General features: G+C 44.1%; 2 protein-coding genes across 24 annotated transcripts in view; both read left to right on the top strand.

Moving 5' to 3' along the window:
* Positions 1-1,429: 1,429 nt before the first annotated feature.
* Positions 1,430-8,730, top strand: LOC123505508 (transmembrane protein 237A-like). Of its 6 annotated transcripts, XM_045256857.1 has the most exons (6): positions 1,478-1,727; positions 2,334-3,383; positions 3,577-3,698; positions 4,108-4,273; positions 4,533-4,709; positions 8,625-8,730. In XM_045256857.1, exons 1-5 carry the CDS (start codon positions 1,662-1,664, stop codon positions 4,668-4,670), a joined length of 1,542 nt encoding a protein of 513 aa, XP_045112792.1. In that variant the 5' UTR covers positions 1,478-1,661; the 3' UTR covers positions 4,671-4,709; positions 8,625-8,730. The 6 variants fall into 6 exon arrangements, with proteins under 6 accessions (XP_045112796.1, XP_045112792.1, XP_045112793.1 ...); XM_045256861.1 differs by lacking the exons at positions 1,478-1,727; positions 8,625-8,730 and adding an exon at positions 1,430-1,465 and having other exon boundaries at positions 4,533-7,340; XM_045256858.1 differs by having other exon boundaries at positions 1,478-3,383.
* A 286-nt stretch (positions 8,731-9,016) lies between these two features.
* Positions 9,017-21,334, top strand: part of LOC123505509 (TOG array regulator of axonemal microtubules protein 1-like) — a 73,877-nt gene continuing 61,559 nt past the window's right edge. For 12 of the 18 annotated variants that reach the window (XR_006675173.1, XR_006675174.1, XR_006675175.1 and 9 more), the window contains exons 1-2: positions 11,304-13,686; positions 17,924-19,074. Coding sequence is in view for 13 of the 18 variants with exons in the window: in XM_045256862.1 (XP_045112797.1) it covers positions 18,019-19,074 (1,056 nt within the window). In the remaining 5 variants the exon portion in view is untranslated. Of the gene's footprint in view, positions 9,038-11,302; positions 13,687-17,923; positions 19,075-21,334 lie in introns of those variants that run through there. The other 6 variants (XR_006675176.1, XM_045256873.1, XM_045256868.1 and 3 more) reach the window with 3 other exon arrangements.

A 21,334-nucleotide genomic window follows, 5' to 3' on the forward strand; every position in this document is an offset into this window, starting at 1 on the left:
TTCAGAAGGAAAGAGCTGTTGTCGTTCTGGTACCAGAGCCATGGGAACCAACACATAACATGTAGCCAGCAGTCTCAGTGCCAATGACAGCATTAAAGTCGCCCAAGACAAAAAGTGTATCACGACTCTGTACTGGTTCAGTACAGAGTTGAGTTTGGCATAGAACATCTCCTTCTCTTCAGTTTCACACACCTCGGTAAGAGCGTATACTACAACAACAGACACGAAGCCTAGACTATATGCTCATCAGCCAGAGTATAACCTCTCCTGTCCGCCGTGGTACAGTGGAACCATGCATGCTTTGGGGTCCGAGGGGTCTCCAAGCGCATGGGTTCGACTCCTGTCCATGGTCCAAGTGTAGGTTGGGCTTCCTCACTCAGGGCAACGGTTTCCTAGTGGGTGGGCTTTGAGATAGGAGGTGCCCCAAAAAGTATCCCCTTTAGCCCAGAAATTCCGTGAAAAGCCCACATGGTATAAATTAAAAAAAAAAAAAAAAAAAACAGACGGCTGCAGTCTGTTGGAGACGCCTATGGCTACCCCCTTGACATGATGACAATTGCTCATGCTGGGCCAATAGTAAGTAAAACCTTTGCTACTGGTCTCGCCACTGCCAGGCCTCCTTGTCTCAGAGAGCTCCACCATCTACTGAGCTCATCTGATAGATGAGACACTCGTTGATCCTCTGAGAGACTCAGGACGTTCCAGGAGCCTACATCCGAAGGTTTACCTCGTGAATACTTCAATGGGCAGGCACCACGTCTGCAACCCCACCGCCACCCCGAAAGGTGAAAGTAGGGTGAGGGGATCCTCCCGTCCCTCTCTCAGGACGCAGGGATATCGCAAGCTTTCCCTTGCATCCGTCATACGGGTAGGCAAGCCCCTCTGATGCTTTGGCATCCGAGGTGTTTGCACGGTTGGACCTCCCCCAGCAAAACCGGATTGGGATCGTGGCAAGAGGCTCGCCCACGCCTAGAGCCTCGACCTCGACCTCTACCTCCGACTCTGGTAGCGGCTGTGGACTTTTTTTTTACAGGGAGGAGTTGCAAGCTCCATCCCAACCAGCTAGGTCAGCCTTGGGCAGGGACCTGGTATCCCTGAAGGGTAAAAACCCTGGCTGCCCAAGAAAGGACAGAAAGACAAAGACAGCAGAAACAGAAGGGGACTGAGCTATAGGAGGTAGAGAGTACTCACTCCTCTCTTGGATAGAATATACGCAACGCAAAAGGATTTTAAACTGCGCGCTGATTAGTTCAGAGGCAGTCGGTAGATAGTACCTCTATAGAACAAGGGAAAATAACAAAAAGTATAAAACTATTACTATTTGGAGATAGAAACGAAAATAAGATGAAGAAAATGAAGTAATATATTAGTAGTATATAAAACTTGAGGCAAATAAAATTAGGAAGGAATATCGCCGAACCAACGCCGTTGCAAAGAATCTCGAATCCTAAACATCACAAAAGCGGTGAGTGTTTACTGTTTACTTGCTGCTGGGAGTGCTGTGTGTGTGTGTGTGTGTGTGTGTGTGTGTGTGTGTGTGTGTGTGTCAGCAGGAAGGTTGCCATTAGTGACATAGTTGGTGAGTGTCGATGAGTCATTAGTGGTGAAGGCTGAGGTCATCCCGCATTCCTGGCGAGCAAGGTCAAGGTTGGCGGTCAATAATGGTTGTTCCCAACCTTAGCACGACACAAGGCTGTTGCCACGTGAATGACTGGTCGTACTATCAGGTTGTCTTGACTTGACTTGTACTGTATACCACATAAGTATCACCCTATCCCAGAGTCAGTGTGTGGCGGCAGCGGTGCAAGGAACGGACACTTGCCTATCGCCCGAGTGGTGAGGTGTTGTGGCATGTGGTGCTCTGTCTTGCCTTCTCTCATAAACAGTGAAGGCCGGGTGATGATCGAGTTTTTTGTGGTAGTTTTGCATTTTATCAGAGCTTAGCCAAGACACACTGACGCTGGTGATCAGGCTAAGGTGATTCAGTTGTGCTTCATTGTTCTGTCACCTACACCAACAACACTCACCTGCTACCTCACCCCAGCGCTCAGATGTTGTTACTAGTGGAAATTACTTGTTCATCATAATTCAGTAGTTTTTTGTATTTATTATTATTATTGTCATCATCATCATTATTATTAGGCATTGGTAAATTTGTAGTTTCAACCAATACTCATTTCAATAAGAATTTTCCTTCAACTTATTTTCTGCACATCTTGAAACAATATTTTCTCACAAGGATGAAAACACTGAATACTGTACCACTTTTACAGCAATTCTGAATGTCTGAAGAGGAAAAATTACCTTTAAATTACCATGAATGACTTTTCCAGAACAGGCTCAGGATGCGAGAGGCACCAAGGACAGCCTCAGCCAGGAGCAGTGGTGGCGGCAGCCGTCGGCGCCGGTGGGAGATGAAGTCCAAAGAGTCATTTGAGAAGTCTCTCGCTGTGGAGATTGAATCGCCCCCGAGAAAGTCATCCCGCCACCGAAGAGACTCCAAGTGGGAACCCTCAGCAGACTCTCCTGAAGGCAGGAATCCCTTCTTTCGAGAGCCGTCTGGATCATCACCTCCACATGACTTCAGCCACAAAAATGAGAAGGTTCACCAGGACAGTGAGTCTGATTTGCTCTCCTCTAAGCTGTCGGCCCTGATAGAGGAGGCCAGCGTGAAGTCCAAGGAGCCAGAGATGACACCGCTGAAAGAAAAGAGGAGGTCGTCTTTAGGTCACTTTGAGCAGAAGCCTGAGAAGAACCTGCCAGAACCTCAGTGTGTCAAGCCAGGGGGGGAGACCCTCAGGTCTCTGAAGGACAGGGACAAGGCACAGGTCCTGAATGACAAGTTTGAAACCAAATCATTGAAAGTCGCAGGAGAAACACCCAGGAAAATGGAGGAGGGAGAGGAGAAGACAGAGCAGGCAGACTACACACCATCAGCCCCACCCATATCCTCCCCTGAGATGAGCAAGATGCTCCCCACCAAGAAGAAGAAAGACCGCAGGAAAAAAAATCCTCATGTGGTTGTTGGAGGCAGCACAAACAATGAGTCGTACATCACCGTCCAGTTGCAGCAGATGGAGGAGGATGTCATTGGCAATGGGAAGGAAGAGGAACAGTGTGTCTTGTCTGCTCCTGCTTTGCTCTTCAACACCACCATTAACCCAGCAGGCACCATCAGCACCATATATCAGGAGAAGCTGGGTGGTTTTGTCATAGCAAGGAATGACATGGAGGGCGTGCAGAGGAAGAACGAGGAGCTCCGAGACACCAGTGAAGCTTCCACTCCAAGTTCTCATGCTATCTTTCTGCAGAGTGGGTTCAGGACCTTCTCTGTGCTGTGCCAAGGCTTGCTGGCTGGCCTCACCTTGGCACACTGCCTCATGGTGGGTGATGGCTGAATTTGACTGTATTTATTAGATTTTCCTCTCTCTCTCTCTCTCTCTCTCTCTCTCTCTCTCTCTCTCTCTCTCTCTCTCTCTCTCTCTCTCTCTCTCTCTCTCTCTGAATGTTGTATTGTTGAAGGAAAAAACTGCTGATGCTATGACTCTTGAAATATTTCTCCTAATTTCTCCTCAGATTTTCCTGCTGGAGGGTGATGCAAGCAAGCTGCAGAGGGTGTACCCGCCCACTGTGGCTCAGGTGTTCTTTGGCCTTGTGCTGTTCCTTACCTCTCTGTGTCTGGTGGCAGCCTTTGACAGGTCAGTGAGGGAAGAGAGACTTGTGTTACCTCCAAACATCATTATTACCATCAATTTTTCTTTTTTCATTTTCTTCTGTTTCTTGGTTTTGTTCTTTTTTTATTCTTCTTGTTCTTATTGTTATTCTTCTAATTTTTCTTCTTTCTTTTTTCTTTTTTGCTCCCTTATGGTGTTTTACAGATGTGGGTAGGCATATTTTGTACAGGGATTGTCATGTGTAGGCCTGATAGTTTCTTGCAGCTTCCTGTATTTTCTTATGTGGTTTTCTTTCTCATATTTTTCCAAATACCTCCCAACAGACTGGTACTATACAGTCAATTCAACAAATACACCACAAACATGAGTATTTAGAGTCCATCGGATACAGACTTGCATAGAGGTTTGAGACGTCTACATTTCTCTGTGGCAGGTGTGACCTCATAGGAGTGGGTGTGTTCTCTGGCCACGGGATCAGGATGCCCTGGACCCCAGCGCTGTATATTTCCTGCATGGTGCTGTCCCTGGTAGCGGTGCGTGCTGAGAATGTCCTCATCAATTATTCAAATTATGTTGATGAAGTGGTGTCAGAAGAGAAGGTGAGCATGTTAGTGTTTGCTATTGGAACTAATAGTGATGACTAGTTATAAGGAATGCTTTTACCGTAATGTTCAGAAGGACATTCATAATTATGAACCGTGTTGATAATATTTGAGAGAGGAATGTGAAAGATCATGTTATAGGATTATACACATTATAGTTGACCCTATTTTGAAAATTGATATTCATAAAGAGTTTTAAGGAGTATAATGTGTAGATTGTAATTCACTTGTAATTAAATATTTCTTTCCCTTACAGGTATCAGACCTTGTGGACTGGTGGCGGTGGATGTGTGTGGCACGGACCTCCCTGGCAGTGTTAGCATGGCTGGCAGTGGTGCCGGACCCCCACACTGACGCCCTGCTTGATGCACTCCAGCACAGCCACAGCAAGTAGTGCCATGCTTACCACAGCCCTGTCCTGCCTAGCTCACTGGTAGGTCAGAGTCTAGCCAGGCTTAGCAGGTGGTGCTATGGTGCTTGGACCTCAATTTTCATTACCTACTGAACAATAACCTGGAAAACAGGATATGTTTCACAGAGGGACTGCCATGTGTAGGCCAGCTGGCTTCTTTCAAATTCCTTTATGTTCCTTTAAGTTATCAGTTCTTTTTATTTACAACAATTGCCCTTGTGTTTTGCAATATTCCTTAAATTTTTATTCATCATTGATCTCATTTAGAGTACAAAATACAAATATTATTTTCTTGCTGTATATTATTCAAAGAAATGTATGTTGATTAGAAGTATCCTCATTATAAACATATATATCTTTTTTACTTCCAAGCATTTCTTTGATGTGACAGCATTAAAAAAATACTTGTTTGAGTCTGTGCATCATGAGCAGCATTAGTAATACAGCTTTTAGTACAAAGACAGTATTGTTCGTTATGTATGTCTTTCTCAAAGTATGTCTCATTTTGGTAAAAGAACCATCAACACAACAATCATCCTTAGTGCCTGATAGCATTAGTATCAGAATAATGCTATAGAAATACTTAGTAAATATGTATGAATCTGCATATCATGAGGTATTAACACTGTAAGGGCCTGTATGGTGTCTGCCTTCTCTTAACCCTTTGTATGGTGTTGATATAGATAGGGTGGGTGTGGTGAGTGTTGAATCTACTAACTCTTTGTATGTGGTGTTGATATGGTGAAGGTCTGTGTGGTGTTCACTAACATTAACTGGCTATATGTGTATTTATATATATATATATATATATATATATATATATATATATATATATATATATATATATATATATATATATATATATATATATATATATATATATTTTTAAAGTGAAAGCCAGTATGGTGTGTGGTAGTGCACTAACCCTGTGTGTGGGTGATGTTAGTGTAGTGAAGATTTGGTGGTGGTGTGTGGATTGTGTTGTAACTGTCAATGTAAGACTAAGTAGTTTGCTGTGTTAATGCTCCCTTACTCTGTGTGTGTGTGTGTGTGTGTGTGTGTGTGTGTGTGTGTGTGTGTGTGTGTGTGTGTGTTTAGTGTCCTTACAGGTTGAGACTCCTATAGCAGAGACTAGAACAAAGAGATCTCAGGAATCCTTGAGTTTTTTGAGTGGCAACATTATGTGTTAACTTGCTTTAATTTTTCATACCAGCATAACAAGTAGACAGTACAGTAATGTTATAAAATGATATTGCTGTATGAAATAATCCTAATGGTAATGGAATGTGTGGTGACATATTTTTTGGTATGCATCATTAATTTATACTTTTTGGAAAATTTATGAGCAATATCTTTTATTCATCTTATGTGTCTCAGAATATAACCCAATCATATATAGATTTTTGTGTGTGTAGTTGTATTTCCAAAGTCCACAAAAATTTGAAATCAAAATACCTGTTGTCCTGAGCACTGAATGAAGGATTCTTAACCTGTAGAGTGAAGGCCAAATGTGGTGTGGGTGATCTTTCCAGTAGGCTAACACGTGGTTGTACTTGCATTGTCCCCCACTACCTCTCCTTCCGTCCATCCAGCCGTCCAGTTCGTCAGGACACCAGAAATTTGTCCATCCCTTCTCGTGTTGAAAGCACATAAGAAAGTTATTTATTATTCTATTTTATTTATGTGATGTATGAATGTGAGTGAAAGAGATTTTGATGTAAAAGTATTATTGTAAGGAATTTTTGTAAAATCAGGCAAATTAATGATCTGTTAGGTATTGTTTTACATACAAGTAACAAAATGAAAACAAGAGCAGCAGAATGCAGTATAGAGAATAATAAGTGTACCCTCTGTTTCTGCTTAGTGGGCAGAAGGAAAGGTAACATTCTAGTCATAAGCAGCAAAGATCAAAACCAAAGCAATAAAACAGTATGAAAAATAGTGAATGTACCTTGTTTATTTCTAATGAGGTTGAAAAGAAAGATAACATTCTAGTCATAGTAAGATGAACTATGCTGTCTCTCAAGCACAACTGTACTTATTCTAATTTTTACAAGTTCTTTGCTTGTATGAACTAATGATGCACTGTATTGAAAGTACCATAGCATTTGTGTATGTTGCCAATGTAATGCAAAGGCACACACATCACAGCAGTATGAGGGGAACTGCCGCTTTAGGGTGGTCTGTGTCAAGCCTCACTTTATGAATGTTTACTGTATATGGAATCAGTCATTGCACAAACAGATGAAGTATGCATTTTTTTGTAATTATGTTGTTTGTGGACCAAGAAAGTGATACATTTCTGCACTCAGTCAGGCAGCAATGAGACAAATGTTTGTGTAATGTCTGTGTAATTCAGCCATAGTTTTAGAGATGACATGCTGGATTTGTGATTTTCAGTTGTTGCCCACTCAGACACAGCTTAGAGTTTATTATGTGAATAAAGCAGAGGTTATTCACATTTATCAGGGAAGACAGTGGTAGTGATAAGTGAAAGGCTTTGCTCCTGAATGTGGCACAACCCTCAGCCTGCCAAGTGATGGGCAGGACTTTACCACGAACTAGCAAACAGTGTATCCAAACCATTCTTTTCTTGTTAGTGAGGATGTGGATGTGTATCTGAATACCAACTGTGATAAAAACACATTAACTGATGTGAGTTTTATTGATATTGTTAATATCTACATATTTTTTTATGAGGATATCCTGCAGAAGTTGATATCAGTACTTCTATATGTGCATTACCTGAATGGTGCTGGTCTATCACATGGATCAGGAGGCAGGACACCTTTGTCACCTGCTGAAAGAAAACGTGTAACTGCTCTGCCTGGTGTGGTGGTGCAGCCAGCGAGGGACCAGAGGAATAGTCATATGATAGTCAGTCTTCACTAGATGGTGGTTAAAATGTATTGAGGATGAAGTGCATTTCTTAGAGACAGTGATTCACCTCGGTCGCCTGCTGGTCACCCAGCCAGTCTTCCCCATTACGGAGCGAGCTCAGAGCTCATAGACCGATCTTCGTGTAGGACTGAGACCACGTAACACACTCCACACACCGGGAAAGCAAGGCCACAACCCCTCAAGTTACATCCTGTACCTATTTACTGCTAGGTGAACAGGGGCCACACATTAAGAGGCTTGCCCATTTGCCTCGCCGCTTACCGGGATTCGAACCCTGGCCCTCTCGATTGTGAGTCGAGCGTGCTAACCACTACACTACGTGGTGTGTGTGTGTGTGTGTGTGTATGAGAGACTCAATATGTATGTTGGAGTTTGACCAAAATAAATTCTTGGAGTCTCCACAGAACTGGTGTTTTCATGCTATTAACATTTACTAGTGATTTATTCAGCCAGATATTGACATAAAGGCTTCTGTCATTTTAATCTTATTCTTTTTAGCATGAGTAGATTATCACTCCTAAGGGCTCATTTCTTTTTAATTTCTGTAGAAGATTTGCAACAGTAGCTAGTTTTTGTATAACTAAAGACCTTTTATTTTGCATTCATGATATTAAACTAATTTTTCACTTCATACATAGTACATAGTAGTCATCACATACTAATTTTCTTCTGCATTTTTAATGCTAATTTTCACTTCATTAAAGACAGTCTGCATGGTACTAATTGTGTTCTTTAATGTTAATTGTCATACATTCTACCAAAGACAAACAGTAATATCCTTCATAGCAGTCTGAGTCCTCACATTTCACTACACTAAGGACAAACCCTTGGATACTGTCTTAATAACATTGAGAGTGTATCTACTGTTTAGGACTCACTGCACTGTCAAGATGATCAAGAAAATGAAGGAAGGTAACAAGCAGCACAAGAATCACTTTCACATATTAGCTCTTTATCTCCCATCTCTCAACACTACTAACCCATGCCATGCTGTTACAGAGGCACACAAGTACATGAGGTGCACACTTGTTTCAGCCAGGAGTGATCAGTACTGGTGACACACAGCCCTGCCTCAACAGACAGCTGCTCCCCACCACCACACTGCCCTGCCCTGCCCTGCCCTGCCCTGCTTGCTCTGTAGGTGAGTCAAGCAGGACACTCTTACACTCTCTTCCTTCAGTGAGTCCATGATCTTGCCAGTTTTAAAGTAATGTGGAGATGGATTGATCTTTTGTTCAGACCTGTACATTTTTTTTCTTTATTTATGTTTTACTTATTTAGTCACTTATTCATTTTACATGTGGTATGGTTTGATATTCATGTCTATTTTTATTTACTTGTCTTGCATTTGTATTTTCACTTACGTTTTTCTTCAAGTAATGGATTGGTTTTCATTATTTACTTCAAAGTTTTTTTTTTATTTTTACAGATTTTGAAGATATGGTGTAGTGAGTTGCTGGCCTTGATAATGGAGGAACGAGAATGAGGAGGAGGAGGAGGAGGAGGAAGAGGAGTAGGAGTGGTATAGCTTAGTATTGGAGGAACAAGAGGAGTAGGAGGAGGAGGAGGAGGAGGAGGAAGAATATTGTGCTTCCTGCCATCTATTGATTTGACTTAGCTGTTGTTGACAAGGTTTGGTAGGAAGCTGTATTTTTGAGGGGGTTTGCCAGTGTGTGTGTGTGTGTGTGTGTGTGTGTGTGTGTGTGTGTGTGTGTGTGTTAGTGTTCTTTCTCAAACTTGTCGTGTATAGCAACTAGATATAAAATCAAATACAGCCATGTTTGTTGCTGTTGTTGTTGTTGTTGTTGTTGTTGTTGATTATTTATTTTTAGCAAGAAGTGAGTACGTACTTGCTTATTTATTTGGCTTGCGCAGAATATTGACCTACACACACACACACACACACACTGACCTATATTTAACTGCTCCTCCATACCCATTTGTCAACATGCACCTGTGTGGCTGTTGTTGGTTCATTAGTTAATTGTAGCCACGTGTGGTATGCTCATCTCCATTATCTGATCACCACCTGCTCCACCACCACCACTGCCACCACCACCCATCATTCTTATCACCACCACCATCACATTGCCTATTCCAACTACCAACGTCACCAGTCTCATCACCTATTCATTATCCATCCTAGCCTGGTCATTAGCTGTTCCTCATCACCTCACCACTGCTCACCCTCTTTATAATTATCACCATCACCACTAACTTGTATCCAGCCTTCCCCATTAACACCATCACTAATTCCTTCCCTCTCTTCCTTCTTCCTCACCCTCCATTTCCCTCCAATTCCCTCCCTGTCTTCCCTCCTATTCACCCACCTACTTCTTCCCTCTTTTCCTTCTTCGTCACCCTCTTCTAACCTTTCAATTCCTTTCCTCTCTTTCTTCTTTATCCTCTACTAGTTTTTTCCCTCTTCTTCCTCACCTTCCAGTTCCCTTTCACTTCATCTCTCTCTTCCTTCTTCCTCACCCTCCAGTTCCCTTCCACTCCTTCCTTCTCCTCCTCACCCTCCAGTTCCCTTCAACTCCTTCCTTCTTCTCCTCTTCATTCTTCCTCACCCACCACCACCACCACCGCCACCGCCACCTAATAGCTGTCCATCACACGAGAAAATTTTCCACCCCCGACAATTTATTCGTTCATGACAACACGTGATTGTGTGAGCGTGGAGCAAGATTCACGGCGGCTCTCCTTGTCTCACCTCATGATGCATATTCAGACCAGCGCTCTCTCTCTCTCTCTCTCTCTCTCTCTCTCTCTCTCTCTCTCTCTCTCTCTCTCTCTCTCTCTCTGGTTTCTTTGGTGTATTCTTGGTTACTGTTTTTTTTCTTTGTTTTTTCTCTTCCTTTACTCGTCATGTTTCTCTCTCTCTCTCTCTCTCTCTCTCTCTCTCTCTCTCTCTCTCTCTCTCTCTTTCTTATCCTTATCTTTCTTTTCTCTCCTCTCACCACTCCCTTCCCCCTTATCTCTCCTCCCCCTCCCTCCTTTTCTCCCCACACCTCGTCTTTCTTTCTCTTAACCTCCCTTCTTTCCTTCCAAACATCCGACCCTTGTTTTATCTTTCCTCCCTCTCTTTCTCCCCCCCTTGTCTCCCTTCCTCCCTTTCCTCCGTGTCTTGTCTGTGACCTCTCTGCCTGACCTCTGACCTAGTAGTGTGTGTGTGTGTGTGTGTGTGTGTGTGTGTGTGTGTGTGTGTTGTGACCTCATTTGTCGTTATTGTTATTGTTTTCTATTTTTTTTGTTGGTGTTTGGAAAGAAAATGTTGCTCATGTGATTATTTCTTTTTTTCTTTCTTTTTATGAGTTAATACTGAAGTGTGTTGTCAGAGAGAGAGAGAGAGAGAGAGAGAGAGTGTAGTATGGAATTTTCTTCAAGTGCGTTGTTTATTTTCTTTCTTTCTTTCTTACTTGTTTGCTTATTGTATTTCTTTTAACCTCGTGTATTCACTTGAGAAATGCAAGATGATTTTTTTTTATTCTTTTTATTCATGTATTTGCTTTATTGTTATTGTTAAAGTGTTCTTATATATATTTTTTTTCAGTGCGCTTTGCTATTTATTGATTTGAACTTTATTTTCATTATTATTTTTGTTATTATTATTATTATTATTGTAACATTATTTTCTGCTTAGAATATATAAATTTTTCTTACATTATTTCAAAAGTTTGTATATGTATGTTATTTTTTCGTGTGTGTGTGTGTGTTCCTCCCCACCGCGCGCTCTTACGTTGTTGATGTCTTCCGCGAAATGTAATGAATAATTGGCGTCTTTTTGTGGGCAGTGTTATTGCGGTGCATTGCTGTTCGCGCCGTGCATGTCTCACCGTTTTTTTTTATTATCATTCCTCATATCATTCCACACATTCGTAATCGCTCATGTATGCACGTGCTGGTTCTTTCTTTTTTTCATTTATTTTCTTTGTTTTGTTTTTGTTTTGATCTGTTTCTTTGTCTGTCTTTATGTATGAATGTATGTCAAAGGCGTTACTTGCCGTGTTTCAGACCATCACTTCTCTTCATATAGCCTCACTCATAGATGTGTGTGTGTGTGTGTGTGTGTGTGTGTGTGTGTGTGTGTGTGTGTGTGTGAGCGTATTTAATAACACATGTATTTGGGATTAGAGTCAATTTCATGTTGTCTCTCTCTCTCTCTCTCTCTCTCTCTCTCTCTCTCTCTCTCTCTCTCTCTCTCTCTCTCTCATTTTCAAACTTCCACATTGAACTGTTCTGAGTTTTAGTGTTCTTAGGAAGCCAAATTCCTTGACATTGCAAGCATTATAAGATTTTATCAATACTTCTTCGATCGCATAGTTTTCTCTCTCTCTCTCTCTCTCTCTCTCTCTCTCTCTCTCTCTCTCTCTCTCTCTCTCTCTCTCTCTCTCTCTCTCTCTCTCTCTCGTGGGATAGAGGTGCGGCACGGTACAGCAATGAGAGAGTGTGGCGAAGTTGGTGATCGCCCTAACGCAGACGACGTAAGGAAAGGTGGAATGGGGCGGGGAGGAGAGAGGGAGGGGGATGATCGATGATGGCTGGAGGTGGCTTAGAGGAGGTGGAGGTAGAGGTAGTGGTGGTGGTGGTGGTGGTGGTGTTGGTGGTGGAGTCCGGCGGTGTGCGTGTGGTGCCCTCAGTCAGTGCTCAGCCCACACTGCTGCTGCTACTGGTGCTACTGCTGCTACTACTTCTTCGCTGTGTCGGTTAGCAGTGCACCCTCCGCCCCTCTTCTCTCCTCCTATCTCACGCCTCGTCCTCGTGTTAACATTCCTAATCTTTCCATTCTTAATTAATTTTTTTTGGTTCACTATTTGTACCATTCCTCGCTGTACCACCAGTTCCTTTTATTTTTTTTTCTCGCGTTTAACTTTTGTGCTAATGTTACTAATTCTAGATATTCTTAAAACTTTTTCTTTTTATTTCATTGTTTGTGTCATTCATTCACTCATTCTTTTTATTCTTTTCCTTCCACGTCTCACCCTCGTGCTAACCTAACTAATCTTTCTTGACACTCAACATTTGTGCGTTTCTAGATTTTTTAATTGTTCTTCTTTTCATTTATGAGGGCTGTATCTCCCTCGTGTTCCTCTTTCAGTGTTTTGTAAAGTGCTAACGTTTACCATTCATCGTCTTTATTTTCTAACTCCAAAGTCCAGAACACTTTTTTTTCTTGTTTCTTAATTTTCGTCACAATACGTACTATTCTCAGTTTTAATTCCACTGACTCACCTCGTCACTGTCCTAACCTTCCCTTCGTCCCTCAGCCTCACAAACACTTTCCTTCACTCATCAAAATCTCTCAAATTCATATCACTGTTTCCATTTTGCCATTACCGCTTCTCCAATCTCTCTTTTTTTTTTCTTTTTCATCTCCACTTTGCCTCGTTGTCAATTCATTATCACCTTTTAGTCAATTGCCTCCAGTTCACTTCAGTCTTTTCTGTTATTTTTCATTCATATTAACTATTCACCGTGCTGAATTCCTTTCTGTACGTCAACTTGAACTTATTACAACCTTCTGTTTCTCATCTATTCTTTCTTTTCACGCTTTTATTCTGTTTCTGTTAATACTATATTTCTTTCTCTAAAAACACACTGTATTTCACTTCTCATAGCTCGTCCCTTTCTCTTTCCCTTTCCTTCGTTACTCATCCTTCACATGCAGAACTTTCATCCCTCACGCTTCTTAAAGATCTATTGATAATGTATACTTTCCTCTCAAAACTATTACACGTCAGTTTTCTCACTCCTTTCCTCCTATTTATCTCTCACAGAACTTCTCTCCCCATGTCACTGGTAACGAAAAATACGCGGGAGGGGAGAGGGGACGAATAAGTGACAGAAAATCGAGTGATAGAAAACGAAGTGACAATTTAATATATGACTTTTGTGGCCGCGCTTGAAAAGATTATAATTGCGAGTCAGTGTTAGTGAGTTAGTGAGGCCGTGGCGTGGTGATACGTGTGGCGCTGCGGTGGTGTGGTGTGGTGTGCGTGTATCTTTGTGCGTGTGTGTCTGTTTGTGTGTGTGTTGTGGTGATCATCCCATCCCGTGGACACCAGGAGCCACGGTCACGAAGGATGCCCGTGTGAAGGTAATCCTGTGTGTGTGTGTGTGTGTGTGTGTGTGTGTGTGTGTGTGTGTGTGTGTGTGTGTGTGTGTGTTCTTGATTCTTTTTGTTTGTTTTGTTGTGTTTTGTTTGTTTAGCTGGTTGTTTGTTTATTATTATTATTATTATTATTATTATTATTATTATTATTATTATTATTATTATTATTATTATTGTTATTATTATTAGTATTGTCATTATTATTATTATTATTTCCATTGTTGTTGTTGTTGTTGTTGTTGTTGTTGTTAGTAATAGTAGTAGTAGTAGTAGTAGTAGTAGTAGTAGTAGTAGTAGTAGTAGTAGTAGTAGTAGTAGTAGTAGTAGTAATAGTAGTAGTAGTAACAGTAGTAGTAGTAGTAGTAGTAGTAGTAGTAGTAGTAGTAGTAGCAGTAGCAGTAAATAGTAGTAGTAGTAGTAGTGATAGTAGAAGAAAGAATAGTTGTAGTAGTAGTAGTAGTAGTAGTAGTAGTAGTGTAGTTGTAGTAGTAGTAGCAGTAGCAAGAGCACTAGTAGTAGAAGTAGCAGCAGCAGCAGCAGCAGCAGCAGCAGTAGTAGTAGTAGTAGTAGTAGTAGCAGTAGCAGTAGCAGTAGAAGTAATAGTAGCAGCAGCAGCAATAGCAGCAACAGCAACATCCAGTTGTCATCCCTATCTATAAATATAATTTTTTCAACTCTCCCAAATGACCGATCACTTAACAACGACTGGAGTCTATGATATTCCTCCTGCACTCCACCTAAGAACCAGAGCACATCGTAAAAAAAAAAGAATATTCGGCAAAGATAATAATCAAGTATCGTGACGCTTCAGCTAAAACGAGAGAGAGAGAGAGAGAGAGAGAGAGAGAGAGAGAGAGAGAGAGAGAGAGAGTAAACATGAGTAACAAAGACGTTTTTTTTTCTTGGCACCATCGATTTAAACGTGACTGTAGATTGTTGGCAGTTTTCGAGGTAACAATTTGTTATTATTTTTTTTATCTTAGAGGAAAAAAGCTGACCGAGGACAACATAAAACGGAAATAAAGGTTCACTTAGTTGCCAGTCCCCTTGCAGGTCCGAGAGAGTTAGCCCCATCCCCACAAAAAAAAAAAAAGGGAAAAATGTCTTGAAAGCTTTCTCTCTAAATGGACTCAAGTCATAGGAAGTTGTAAATACAGAAGCAGGCAGGGAGTTCCAGAGTTTACTAGGAAAGGTGTTGTAGTGATCAGCCAGCCAGTAAGTGTAAGATTGATTGATAGTGACGGACGCCGCATCATCATCATCATCATCATCATCATCATCATCATCATCATCATCTATTCCCCAAAAAAAACTCACCTACCAAAAAATAAGTAAGCAAAACACAATTAGAAGTAGAAAATGAAAATAATAACAATAAAGAAAAAAATCTCGCATTAGCGTAACAGGAAGAAATTGATGGTGGTGATGGTGGTAGTGATGAGATCCTCCTCCTCCTCCTCCTCCTCCTCCTCCTCCTCCTCCTCCTCCTCCTCCTCCTCCTCCTCCTCCTCCCTTTTTCCTCCTTTTCCTTCTTTTCCTCTTTTTCTTCCTCCTCCTCCTCTTCCTCTTTCTCCTCTTCCTCCTTTTCCTCCTTTTCCTCTTTTTCTTCCTCCTCCTCCTCCTTCTCCTCCTTTTCCTCCTCCTCCTTCTCCTCCTCCTCCTTTTCCTCCTCCTCCTCCTCCTCCTCCTCCTCCTCCTCCTCCTCCTCCTCCTCCTCCTCATTTTCCTCCTCTTCCTTTTCCTCCTCCTCCTCCTCCTCCTTTTCCTCCTCCTCCTCCTCCTCCTTCTTTTCCTCCTCCTCCTCCTCCGTTGGATATAAGGTCAAGATATATTTAGAAAGGCAGTTCAGGTAGACACGTATATATAAACAAACAGGAATAGGTAAGTAGATAAAAGGATTGGTAGGTAAAGACAGACAGGTAGATGGGTAAATGGATCGACAGATGTGGATGTTTATATAAAAGAGAGGTAGATAGATAGATATTGTATGTTGGTAGATGGGTGTATATGTGAAATATATAAATTGTTAGATAGATGGGTATAGATAGATAAATAGATGGATAGATAGGTGAATAGATACATAGGATAGACAAAAGGATTAGAAATTAAATGTATAACCGAGTGTAAGGATGACTGGAGAGAGAGAGAGAGAGAGAGAGAGAGAGAGAGAATGTTCGTGGATCATCGTTATTGAAATTTTAAGGTGTGTTCTTTTGACTCTCTCTCTCTCTCTCTCTCTCTCTCTCTCTCTCTCTCTCTCTCTCTCTCTCTCTCTCTCTCTCTCTCTCTCTCTCTCCCTGCCGTGTAATTTCGACCTTCAAATGTCACTGGACCGCTAGGAAATGTCGTAGTGAATTAGTCAAGTGTGTGTGTGTGTGTGTGTGTGTGTGTGTGTGTGTGTGTGTGTGTGTGTGTGTGTGTGTGTGTGTGAATGACTTCCTCTCTCCTCTCTGCTCTTCACTCTCTCTCTCTCTCTCTCTCTCTCTCTCTCTCTCTCTCTCTCTCTCTTTTTATGCATTCCATTCTTCTTTTTCTTGATCTTCGTCGTGTTCTGGTTTTCTTGTTCTTTTTTTCTTCTTCCTCCTTCTTGACAATGATTGGTGGTAGTGGTGGTTGTTCTCTCTCTCTCTCTCTCTCTCTCTCTCTCTCTCTCTCTCTCTCTCTCTCTCTCTCTCTCTCTCTCTCTCTTATAATTCACTTTTTTTAATGAATCATACATTATTCCATTTATTCATATACATAACAGTTTGTGTATTAATAATTCGCTGCTATGTATAAGAATAACGAATAACACACACACACACACACACACACACACACACACACACACACACACACACACACACACACACACACACACACACTTCCACGTAATACACAATCATTAATAATAGTGAGTTGTCAAAATATTTCAGGTCTCACCAAAAATGTAATTAAACTTGAGAGAGTCGATAGGGTGGCCATTAATTTCTTTTTTGACCTTGAGAGAGAGAGAGAGAGAGAGAGAGAGAGAGAGAGAGAGAGAGAGAGAGAGAGAGAGAGGGAGAGAGAGAGTGGAGGGGCGAATTGATGTAAGAATGTAACGTGTAAAAAAATAAAATAGTTGAAAATGAAAAAAAAAGTAAGAGAAAAAAGGAGAAGGTGAAGAGCAAAAGAAAGAATAGGAGATGGTAAAGAGGAGGAGGAGAAGTGGGTAGAGAAGGAAGAGGAGAAGGTTAAGGACAAGGAGGAGGAGGAGGAGGAGGAGGAGGAGGAGGAGGAGGAGGAAGAGGAAGAGGAAGAGGTAGTGGAAGAAAAGAGGAGGATTTGTTGAAGTATTTCTTAATTTTTGATTGTGTATCGCCTGTCTGTCAGTCGTTTAGTGTATAGTGTGCCTGTCTGTCTGTCTGTCTGTCTGTCTGTCTCTTAGCCGGGTCGGTCAGTTTAACAGTCACTTGTTCACCTCGTCAGTTAGTTAGTCTGTCTTGCATTTCATCAACCAATTAGTCAGTTAGTGAATCGATTTACCTATCAGTCAGTCAATAAGTCAGACTCCCAGTTAGTCAGTCAGGTATAGGAAGTCGGGTAGGCATTCAGTGAGTCAGTCAGTTCACCAGTCAGTCAGGCAGTCATTTCATAAGTCATTCAGTCATCTAGTCAGTCAGTCAGTCAGTCAATCAGTTAGGTATTAAGTGAGTGAGTGAGTCAGTCGATGTGTTTGTCAATTATTGGTCTGCATTTAGGTTAGTTTTGTTGCTATTTTTACTGTAACACACACACACACACACACACACACACACACACACACACACACACACACACACACACACACACACACACACACACACACACACACACACACACACACAGTTCCCCTCCTTCCATAACTTAGCCATATTGCACTCTCCCTGTCACCCTCCCTCCCTTTCTCCCTCCCTCCGTCTCCCTCCCTTTCTTTTCTCCCTCATTGCCTTGCTTTCCTCTCTCTTCCTATTTGTGTCTATCAGGTCTAAGGGGGAAATGTGACAAAAAAGACGAAGAAGAGGAAATTTGCAGTAGTAATAGTAGTAGTAGTAGTAGTAGTAGTAGTAGTAGTAGTTTCTGTTGTAGCAGTCTGGAATTCTCCGCATTAATTTGTGTGTGTGTGTGTGTGTGTGTGTGTGTGTGTGTGTGAGAGAGAGAGAGAGAGAGAGAGAGAGAGAGAGAGAGAGAGTGCGCTAATGGTGGCGTGGCTGTGTTGCAGGGGAGGAGCATGGCGCAGGAGCTGGGGGCGGAGGGGGACGCCTCAGGAGAAGACTCTGACGGGCCCCGCAGCGGCGCCAGCTTGTGAGTCTCGCCATGGCCACCTTCGAAAACTTCCCCACGCCCAACGACACGTACGAGACGCTTCTGCCCCTCGCCTGCACGCCACCGCCCCCGCCCCCGCCCGCCCATGAAGGCTCGTACGCCCCCACCTCGCCCGCCATGGGATGCCAGGCGTCTCTGCCTTTGCCCGCCTCACCGCCCCGCTCGGTGCACTCCCGCCCAAGCTACTCAGACTACTTGGCGTCTTTCCGCGCGGCGTCCCGGGCCGCCGATGGCCCCCAGACCTTGGAACCACCCTCAATCAGGCCCTCCTCCGCATCGCCCGACTACTCGTGTCTTCCAAAGGACAAGATTCACTTCATCCTGTCCCTGAAGGAGGCCCTGAAGCGGCACGGCACCGTCCCGGCCTCCTTCAACAAGCTGGGCTTCTTCGAGGAGGTGCACAAGCTGCTGGCTGACGAGGTGTGGCAGATCCGCAACGAGGCCACGCTGCTCATCCTGGACCTGCTGCCCTACCTCGGTCCTGACCTGGACGCCTGCATGGCCATCGTGCTGCCTCACCTCGTGCCCAATCTCGGTGACCCACGCCACCTGCTGCGCCGCTCCTCCCTGCGCCTGCTGAAGGCCTACGCCGCCATCAGCAGGGACCCCGAGGGCCTGGTGGACGACATCATCACCTACGGCGTGAGTCACCGCAGTCGGCGTGTGGGTGCCCAGGTGATGGTGAGCCTGGAGCACCTGATGCGTGAGGAGACTCTGCGTGGCGTGGACCTGGCGCCCCTCGCCCGCGCCTTGCTGGCCAAGCTGCACGACGTTGAGCTGCAGCCCGCCGCCCTGTTGCCCCTACTGGCCCTACGCAGCCTGGTGGGCGACGCCACCTTCACCACCTACCTGAGTCACCTGAGTGCTGATTCCCGGGAGAAGCTTGACCGCCTGGTGGTGGAGGGGGAGCCGCCCCCCGACGACGACACAGACGTGGTGGTGGTTAGTCGCTCCTACAGCAGGCACTCCACGCCTCGTCCCGCTGCGGCCTCTGACAAGGAGTACGGGGTGGTGGACGCCGCCACCATGAACAAGATACGACACTCGGTGAGTACCCTGCTGTGTGGCGGCGCAGAGAGAGAGAGAGAGAGAGAGAGAGAGAGAGAGAGAGAGAGAGAGAGAGAGAGAGAGAGAGAGGGTATCTGCTGACGTCACCAGTCTCTGGCCTTGGCACTCCCCCTCTCCATCTCCTCTCCCTCTCCTTTCTCCATTACCTCCTCCCTTTCTTCTTTCCCCTTACCCATGACCATTCTTCCCCTTTCTCTCTCCCTCTCTCTCCCCCTTTCTCTTTCCCTTGTTTCCTCTGGGGTATCGTGACCTTCCCTCCTTCCTCTTGTCAGCCATTGTTTACCTCCGTCCGCCCGCATTGCAGCCTCCTCCTCCTCCTCCTCCTCCTCCTCCTCCTCCTCCTCCTCCTCCTCCTCCTCCTCCTCCTCCTCCTCCTCCTCCTCCTCCTCCTCCTCCTCCTCCTCATCCTATTATTTCCCCGTGTTCTTACTCTTCCTTATTTCCATCCAGGTTTTCATCAATTTTCCTCCTCCTCCTCCTCCTCCTCCTCCTCCTCCTCCCGGAAGTGAGATGAAGGTGGTAATGGTGGTGGTGATGGTGGTAATTATCCTGATTACTCGGTGATTGGTGGTGACGATGGTGGTGGTGGTGGTGGTAGTAGTAGTAGTAGTAGTAGTAGTAGTAGTCGTTCAGACGGTGACCTCAGGAGAGAGAGAGAGAGAGAGAGAGAGAGAGAGAGAGAGAGAGAGAGAGAGAGAGAGAGAGAGAATATTGAGAAGAGACAAACTGATGAATTGCAAAAGAATTAAAGGTTACACACACACACACACACACACACACACACACACACACACACACACACACACACACACACACACACACACACACACACACACACACTAACTGAATGCCAAACAGAATGAAACGTGATAATCTGTGTGTGTGTGTGTAATTCACCTCGGTCTTCTGCTGATCACCCAGCCAGTCTTCCCCATTACGGAGCGAGCTCAGAGCTCATAGACCGATCTTCGGATAGGACTGAGACCACAACACACTCCACACACCGGGAAAGCGAGGCCAAAACCCCTCGAGTTATATCCCGTACCTATTTACTGCTAGGTGAACAGGGGCCACATATTAAGAGGCTTGCCCATTTGCCTCGCCTCGTGTGTGTTTCACTGTTTGATCTGCTGCAGTCTCTGACGAAACAGCCAGACGTTACCCTACGGTGTGTGTGTGTGTGTGTGTGTGTGTGTGTGTGTGTGTGTGTGTGTGTGTGTGTGTGTGTGTGTGTGTGTGTGTAATTCACTGTTTGATCTGCTGCAGTCTCTGACGAGACAGCCAGACGTTACCCTACGGAACGAGCTCAGAGCTCATTATTTCCGATCTTCGGATAGGCCTGAGACCAGGCACACACCACACACCGGGACAACAAGGTCACAACTTCTCGATTTACATCCCGTACCTACTCACTGCTAGGTGAACAGGGGCTACACGTGAAAGGAGACACACCCAAATATCTCCACCTGGCCGGGGAATCGAATCCCGGTCCTCTGGCGTGTGTGTGTGTGTGTGTGTGTGTGTGTGTGTGTGTGTGTGTGTGTGTGTGTGTGTGTGTGTGTGTGTAATTAAGTAAAGGGAAGAAGTCCTGCTGACAGAGGAGGAGGAGGAGGAGGAGGAGGAGGAGGAGGAGGAGGAGGAGGAGGAGGAGGAGGAGGAGGAGGAGGAGGAGGAAGTTAGTATGAGTACCTTATAGTTTATGCTTAGGGAGAGAGAGAGAGAGAGAGAGAGAGAGAGAGAGAGAGAGAGAGAGAGAGAGAGAGAGAGAGAGAGAGAGAGAGAGAGAGAGAGAGAGAGAGTGTAATAAAGTCAGGTAGAGGGAATTATATTGGACAAGGAAGGGAGTAGGAGAGAAGGAAGAGAAAGAAAGAGAGAAAGAGGGAAGGAGGGAGAGAAATTAAGAGACATGAAGAGAAGGAAGGAGGGGAGGGAGAGGAGGAAATTTAAAGGACAGGTAGAGGAGAAAAAGAGAGGGAAAGGGAGGTAGGAAGGAAGGAAGGGAGAGAAATGGAGGATGGGGAGGAGGGAAGGAGAGAAGGAAGGGTCGCTAAGGGAACATTAATAGAGAGGGAGGAGGGGAGGGAGGGAGGGAGGGAGGGAGGGAAGGAGGGAGAGAGAGAGGGAGAGAAGGAGGGAGGGAAAAGAGGAAGTAATAGAGATTTGAAATGCAATACTAATTTGAAGGAATAGTGTGTGGTAATGATGATGATGATGATGATGATGATGATGATGATGATGA

Source organism: Portunus trituberculatus, chromosome 18 (assembly GCF_017591435.1).
Source record: "Portunus trituberculatus isolate SZX2019 chromosome 18, ASM1759143v1, whole genome shotgun sequence".
NCBI lineage: Eukaryota > Metazoa > Arthropoda > Malacostraca > Decapoda > Portunidae > Portunus > Portunus trituberculatus.